The sequence below is a fragment of the Sinocyclocheilus rhinocerous genome, unplaced genomic scaffold, assembly GCF_001515625.1.
Source record: "Sinocyclocheilus rhinocerous isolate Xijiao unplaced genomic scaffold, SAMN03320098_v1.1 scaffold1351, whole genome shotgun sequence".
NCBI classification, from domain to species: Eukaryota; Metazoa; Chordata; class Actinopteri; order Cypriniformes; family Cyprinidae; genus Sinocyclocheilus; species Sinocyclocheilus rhinocerous.
In genome coordinates, this window is record NW_015654494.1 from 318,807 (window position 1) to 326,548 (window position 7,742).

Genomic DNA, 7,742 nt, shown 5'->3' on the forward strand with positions numbered 1-7,742 from the left:
TATAACAGCTAAGGGGCGTTGTTAGGTACAACACAAAGCGGAGTAACCCCCTTAGCTGTTATAAATTCACTGTAAACCACGGCTTCACGGGGCTTATTGCTTTTATAAAACGGTTATTCCATATACGTAGTAAGGTTTCACAAAATAAAACAGAGCAAATACAGTGTAATGATATAAATAAAAACTTTATTCTTCCACCAAACAATGTAGTTCCTCAGAAACAGTTGTGGTTCCAACAAAGTGGTTGCCAAGCAACAGACAAACGTAAACAAAGGTATATGTTTGTAGAGTAATTTACAACAGCTTAGAACGCGGCTCAACCAATCAGAATCAAGGACCGGAACTCTTTGTTTTATAAAACTCTATATGGCACATTTATTGTTGCGCTGAAGTGTTTTGTTCATTATTGTGTTCATTGGTGTTGTTTATCGTCGCAGGCCTGCTGTTTGTGCAGTTTAAGAGGAGGAGCTTTGAAGAAAACCACAGATGACAGGTCTAATATCTCTCATATCGCATGTCAATTACAAGAAGCTACGCGGCATCTGTTCATGCTCGTTTGCCAAACGAACTCTGCATATAAACCGTGCGTTTGGTGTCCCGTCCGCAGGTGGGTTCACGTGATCTGCGCCGTCGCTGTGGCCGAGGCTCGTTTCGTTAACGCTGTGGAGCGAGAGCCTGTGGACGTGACTGCCGTCCCCGACACCAGGAAGAGTCTGGTGAGTCAAGACACACAGATGAAATGACAATCCTCCTTTTCTTTCTTTGTTCATTCTGTGTTTTTGCTTCGTTTTATACTTTGGTTTCATTCACTCGCTCGTTGGCGCCTCCATTGATTTGCTCCATTGTTTATGTTCTTCTTTTTCATTTTTCCGTTTGTGCTTTTGTTTATTTCTTTCTTTCGTTCATTCTTTTTTTGTTCATGTTGTAGTTTCATTCATTTTCTACTGTTGTTTTCAGTTGTTTGTTCTTTCTGTTCCTTACTGGCCTTTCGTTTGTTTTTCAACTTTTCTGGGTTTTTTTTCTCCGTTTTCTTTCATTCTTCTTATTTATTTTTTGGTGTTTTTTCCTGTTGGGCTTCTGCTTTTGTTTGTTTTTTATTAATTTGTTAGTTTGCGTTTTTATTATTTTTTTATTCATTATTTAGTTTATTTTGTATTATTTGTTCTTTCACTCTGTATATTTTGTCTGTTTTTGTTTGTATTTTCATTTATTGGCCTTTCAATTGTTTTTTTTTTTCTTATCTTTTTCATTTTTTGTTGTTTTTTTTAATGCTTTTTTTTTTTTTTTTACTTTAGTTAGTTCGTAAATTTTCCATTCATTTATTTGTTCTGTTTATTTTTTTACTTGTACTTTTGTTTTTGTTCATTCCAAATTTGTTTCTCTTTTTTTAGTTAATTTGTACATTTTTCACTCCTTTGTTTGTTTGTTCCGTTTCATTTCTGCTTTTGTTTTTTGTTCATTCCTAATTTGTTTTTCATTTTTGTTTTTGTTTTTTTATTACCTTTGTTTGTTTTTCTTAAGTTGTTTTTCTCTCATTTTTGCTGTTTTGTTGTTGTTGTTTTTATTTTTACGTTTTAGTTCATAAATTGTTCTCTCGTTCTTTTGTTTGTTCAGTTTCATTTATGCTTTTTTGTTAATTCCTAATTTGTTTGTTTCTTTTTTTTGCTTTTATTTATTTTTTTCCTAATTTGTTTCATTTTTGTTTTTTATTCCTTTTGTTTTTCTTTCCTATTGTTTTTTTGTTGTTGTTGTTTTCTTTCATTTGTTTCATTTTAATTTGTACATTTTTCACTCATTCATTTGTTCTGTTTCATTTGTGATTTTGTTTTTTCGTTTTTCTTTTTTGTCTCTTTCATGCTTCAATTATTTATTTGTTTAAGTTTAAGTTTCATTTTCTATTGTTTATATTTTTTCTGTTTCTTGATGGCCGTTTTTCTTTTGTTTGCTCTTTCAGTTTCTTATTATTTTGTTGGCTTTCCTAATTTGTTTGTTTCTTTTTTTTGCTTTTATTTATTTTTTTCCTAATTTGTTTCATTTTTGTTTTTTATTCCTTTTGTTTTTCTTTCCTATTGTTTTTTTGTTGTTGTTGTTTTCTTTCATTTGTTTCATTTTAATTTGTAAATTTTTCGCTCATTCATTTGTTCTGTTTCATTTGTGCTTTTGTTTTTTCGTTTTTCTTTTTTGTCTCTTTCATGCTTCAATTATTTATTTGTTTAAGTTTAAGTTTCATTTTCTATTGTTTACATTTTTTCTGTTTCTTGATGGCCGTTTTTCTTTTGTTTGCTCTTTCAGTTTCTTATTATTTTGTTGGCTTCTACTTTTTCATTTTTCATTAATTCCCTAATTCATCCATTAGTTTGCCTTCTGTGTTTTCATTTGTTCATTTGTGTTTTATTCATTTAGTTTCTTTCTTTTGTCCTATTTGTTCTTTCACTCTGTTCCATTAGTCTGTTTTTTATTTCGTTTGTATCTTCATGTTTTCTTTTGTTGTTTCGCCGTCATTCTCTCTTTCTCAGAGGATATGATGCATTATTAATGATGTGCAATGCTTGAATAATCAGGTGTGATTGCTCACTGTGCTAAATGAACTGCATTGATTATATAGGCAAGTTTCTCCTCCTCCGCCGCGCGTCTGAATGCTGCTCAATGCGTCGGCACAAACACACAACCCAAAGCAACTTCAGCACACGATGACATGAAAAACATGCTATAAACCTCTCATACTGTTCATGCATCTGACTTCAGCAGTCGCCATTAGCAAGCAGAAACACACAGGTTTGCTAGAAATCAGTGCCAGTAACGAAAGACCATCAAACACTTAGTCTCGTTATTTGCACAGCTTCACTCTAGAACAAGAAACAGCGTCGTATTGTAGATTAAAAGGAGGTCGCTTTATCTTCCCGCTCGCCACGCTCTTGATGTATGAATAAATAACTGCGAGCTGGATGCTCGTAAATCACGCATTTTTTCCCCTTCTCTTGTCCGTTGGCCTGTCTTGCGATCAATCCCTGGCGAATGATAAATCAGAGGCTTTCACCGGCCGATGAAATATTTCCGAGCCGGCGCCGCATCGAAAGGCCATCGTACATTACGGCCGCTTGGCCACAGGGGGTTGAAATGAAGTATTGACAATTTAATAAAGAATTTTTATTCCCGTCGATATTCCTCTGTGTGTGTGTGTGCGCTCGTTTGGAGGCGGTTTATGCGGAAATGGAGGAGAAGAGGAGAGAGACGGGGATGAACGGACACAACATGTTTCCATTTGAGAGGATATTTGCAAGAAATGCTGAAATATCAAGTGCATTGATTTTCAATACACTCTCGTGCCACAAATTCGGGCCCAATTTCTGCATTTTAAGTCAACGTGGAATCAAAATGCACTGTGTTTGTGAACATTTCTGCTGTTCACTTTGTTAGTAAATGTTCATCTTTGTAATCTTTCATCAGAGCTGCTGCTGCGCTCTTGAAATTACTTTGGTTTTAGCTGACACATGGAAATAATGTTAGCCAAAAGCCAAATAGTTGTTTAGCATTGGCATTCGGCTCAGGCGCCGTTCTGGTATGATAATATCACTTTGTTTTCATTTAATATCTGGTTTATTACTGAATGTCTGCTTTTTGGTTTGTTTTCCTTCATTTGCTTGGTGTTCGTTCATTTGTTTCGTTGTTTCTGTTCTCTTTTGTTTCGTTTCTTTATTTTATTTGGCTGTTTGTTTGTTTTTAATCATTATATTCTTAATTTGTTTTTTTGTTTTCTTGACTGTTTTTCAGTTCTGTCTTTCATTCATCTTTTATCAGTTTTTTGTTTTGGTTCTTTTAGTTCATTTTCTGCATTTGTTTTGCTTTTTTATGTATATTTGTTTTTCTGCTTCTGTTTCTTTTGTTTGTGCTTTTTTCATTTTTTTTCTTTTCTTTAGTTTTGCTCTATCATTCATTCTTTGTTTCTTTTCTCCTTTTATTCTTTTCAGTTTTTTCTGTTTGTTTTAGTTTTTTCCTTTCTACTTCTGTTTTCCTTTTTTCTTTTCTCTATTTTTTCTTTTGTTTCTTTTAGCTCATTCCCTCTACTTTTGTTTCCATTAGTTCATATATTTTTTTCGTTTTTATTTGTTTGTTCCTTCATTCATTCTTTTGCTTGTGCTTTTTCTTTTTCTTTCATTCACTCTTTCTTTTGCTGTTTATTTAGTTTTCTTTATTTTATTCATTGTTTGTTTTGTTTGTTTCATTCATTCTTTTCTCTGTTTTTTGTTTATTTTTATAAGCAAAATTTTTTTTTATTTGTTTTAGTTTGTTTCTTTCTCTACACGTGTTTTCATTCATTTATATGTTTGTTTGTTCTTTTTGTTTCTATTTCTTTTTGATTGTTTGTTCTTTCATTCTTTCGTTTGTGTCTTTTATTTTATTTATTTATTTTACTAGTTTGTTGCTTTGTTCTCCATTTCTATTTGTTTATTCTATTTTTCTTTGTAGTTTTTTTTTTTATTAACTCTTATGCTTTTTCTTTGGGGGTTTTTATACTTTTCTAAAATTGACTATCTTTGTGAACATTTTGGATGTTTTATTGTAGTTCACACATTAATAAATGTTTGTATTTGTAATGTTTTATTAAAAAAGACGTTCTTTAGCTGTTTACCATTAGCCTAATAGCGTTATAGCACTGAACTCCCATTCGGTCTTGGCTCCAGTGCCCTTTTCCTGATGGATAAAATCACTTTTCGTCATTGAGTATGGAAGTTTGTCATGCTACAAAGGTTGCAACTCAAGTTTCATGTTTCCTCGTTACGATTTGCAGAAGTGCGTCTACTGCCACAAGACGACCAAGCAGATCTTCGGCGCGTGTATCCAGTGCTCGTTGGACAACTGCTCCACGTCCTTCCACGTCACCTGCGCCCTCCTCGCCGGAGTCGTCATGAAGCCGGCCGATTGGCCATACGTGGTGTCCATCACCTGCCACAAACACAAACAGACCACTCAGAAGGTGCGTAGCTGCTATAGAAGGGATCTCGATGCACACGGTGATCCTCAAACTGACGCTTTGCCTCCGCTGCAGGTTAAAAACAGCTCCCGCGAGCTGTCTTTAGGTCAGGAGGTCATCGGCAGGAGCAGCAACGGTTGGTTCTATCGCTGCACCATCACCGGCATCGGCACGCAGAACTACTACGAGGTCAACTTTGATGACGGCTCCTATTGTGATAATGTCTTCCCAGAGAACCTGCTGGTGAGAATGTTTTTTCATTATTATGGTGATCATGGTTGCCAAGTGGCTTTGGTCTGGAAGTCCATTTCCACCACTAAATAAAAATAAAAAAAGGTAATTGCAACTTTTGATCTCACAATTCTCACTTTTTCTTGCCATTGCGAGTTTACATCTCACAATTCTGACTTTGAATTGCGAGATATATACACTTCATTTTTTTTAGTTTATATCATAACTCTGACTTAATTTCTCCGAAATGTGAGTATATATCTGCGCAATTCTGACTTTATAGCATGCATTCGCGAGTTTATATTTCACAATTCTGAGAAAAGTCAGGATTACGTGATATAAACTCGCAATTGCGAGAAAAAAAATAGAATTGCGATGGAAAAAGTCAGAATTGCATGATAAACTCACATTTGTGATTAAAAAGTAAGAATTGTGTGGAAAAGTCCAAATTGCATGATATGAAGTCGCAATTGCAGGAAAAAAGTTTGAATTGTGAGAAAAAACGGAGAAAAAGTCAGAATTCTGATAATTATGAGTTTATTTCATGCAATTCTGTGAAAAAAAAGTCAGAATTGTGAGATAAATAGTCGCAATTACCCTTTTTAATGCTATGATGGAAATGGGCTTCCACACTTTGGCGAATTTGTTTGGCTCATCCAATCATATTTTAGAGATTTGGGTTACTTAAACCTTAATCATGGGGAATAAATAAATAACTGTAATATCTGGCATCTTGTGGCTTATTGTGGTCTAAAATGCATAGCTCTGGTCCGGGATTGGTCGAAATCTAGATTGGCTAAATCTACCTCTAGGTTATTATGGTTGGCAAGTGGCTTTGGCCCATTAATTCGGCTCATCCAATCAGATTTTAGAGCTACAACTGTCTGTTTGAATCCATCATCTGTTTGATTTCTCTGTCCCAGAGTCACGACTGTCTGAGGAACGGCCCTCCAGAACTGGGCGAATTCGTGGTGGTCAAGACAATCGATGGACGGGTTCTCAATGCGTCTTTCATAAAGGAACACGTCCAACGATACTACCAGGTAACTACGACGTCTAAAATTTTTATTTGGATTTATTTATGCCCCATATATATATAAAGAGTAATCCATTTCAAACCAAACCATTTCATTACTTTCTTTGTTTGCTTTGCTGTTAGTTTTCTACTGTATTATAATTCTACTGTATTACAGTTAATTGTATATTATTATATTTTATTGTTTTGTTCTGTATATAGTTAAGACCCGTAGTGACACCCAATTTTTAAGTCAAGAACCTAAATCTTTAAGTCAGCTTTCTTGTAATTCCACATCTCATCCGAGTCTTTCAGGAGTCCCACATTTGGTGCAAAGTTCGCTTTCCTCGTACACAGAGCAGCCGTTGATGTATTGAGCGGAAGGGAGCCGAGATTAATGGGAAAATGAGAAAAGTAGGCAGATGTGGCGCATGGGGGATTTACGGAGTCTGTAGATGAAGCTTATGAGGTGTGATGGACCGCAGACGGCGAGAGTAGACCGCCATTCATCTGCTATTTCACGTACACACGCCGCTCCTCACAGGAAGTGCTTTTGTGTTCTTGTGCAGTGATGGGTCGATGCTTTAATTCACATCTGGGTCACACACACACACACAGTGTTTCATTGCTCGGCTGAACTCTTGAGAGACTCCTCTGTCAGCATTAACGAACCGCTTGATTCTCTGCTCCGCCACAAGACTCCATTATTTATCAGATCCGTGTGAGTCATGGCACTCGTAACAAGTGCCGATTGCTTTCATGACGTCACTTTTACCTTTGCAAGACGCGACAAGCGCTCTCCCACTCGCTGCGGGCGATCTGTAACTGGATGTCTGTAAGTCTGACAGGTCTTGAAGCTGTTGGGAATTGATCTGGAATAGGGTGTTGATTGCAGACTGGTTGAAAGTTTGCAGCTTATGTTGTTGTTGGATGCTCTTCCAATCAAAAATATAAGAGATTTAAAGGAATATTCTGGGTTAAATGCAGTTTTTACAGCTCTATCAACAGCATTGATACATTAGCATTAGATTTTGCAATACAGAATTCATGTGGATTTATGTAATGTCAGGACATGTGCCCTACATTTTATAATAAAAAATATAATTTTAATATTTTGTACATATTTAAATTCATATATATACACCTATATATTCATTTCATATCATCATTTTATATGATTATATTTATTTAAAATAATATAAAAATATATGTACGTCATTTACAACATGAGAAAATAAAAATTATATTTGTTATATAGTACTTATAATTGATTTAGTGAAATATTTTAAACATTTAAATATGACATTTGTATTTTATTATACATGTGTGTAAATTTGAGTATTTTAAATAAATGTAAATATATAATACATATTTAAATGTTAAATATATTTGTTTCATTTCATTATTTTTACATAAATAATTATTTTTACATTGTAATATAAATAATTTATATAATTAATATGTATTTAGATATTTATTAATAAATAATATTAATATTACTATATTCATATATATATATACATA

At 34.2% G+C, this 7,742-nt stretch overlaps 1 protein-coding gene across 4 annotated transcripts in view; it reads left to right on the forward strand.

The window, feature by feature from the left end:
• Positions 1 to 7,742, forward strand: part of kdm4b (lysine (K)-specific demethylase 4B) — a 67,786-nt gene that overhangs the window by 56,473 nt on the left and 3,571 nt on the right. For all 4 annotated transcript variants that reach the window (XM_016523821.1, XM_016523820.1, XM_016523823.1 and 1 more), the window contains 5 exons: positions 438 to 493; positions 608 to 716; positions 4,790 to 4,975; positions 5,048 to 5,215; positions 6,127 to 6,246. In XM_016523821.1, the coding sequence (XP_016379307.1) occupies positions 438 to 493; positions 608 to 716; positions 4,790 to 4,975; positions 5,048 to 5,215; positions 6,127 to 6,246 (639 nt within the window). The remainder of the gene's footprint in view (positions 1 to 437; positions 494 to 607; positions 717 to 4,789; positions 4,976 to 5,047; positions 5,216 to 6,126; positions 6,247 to 7,742) is intronic.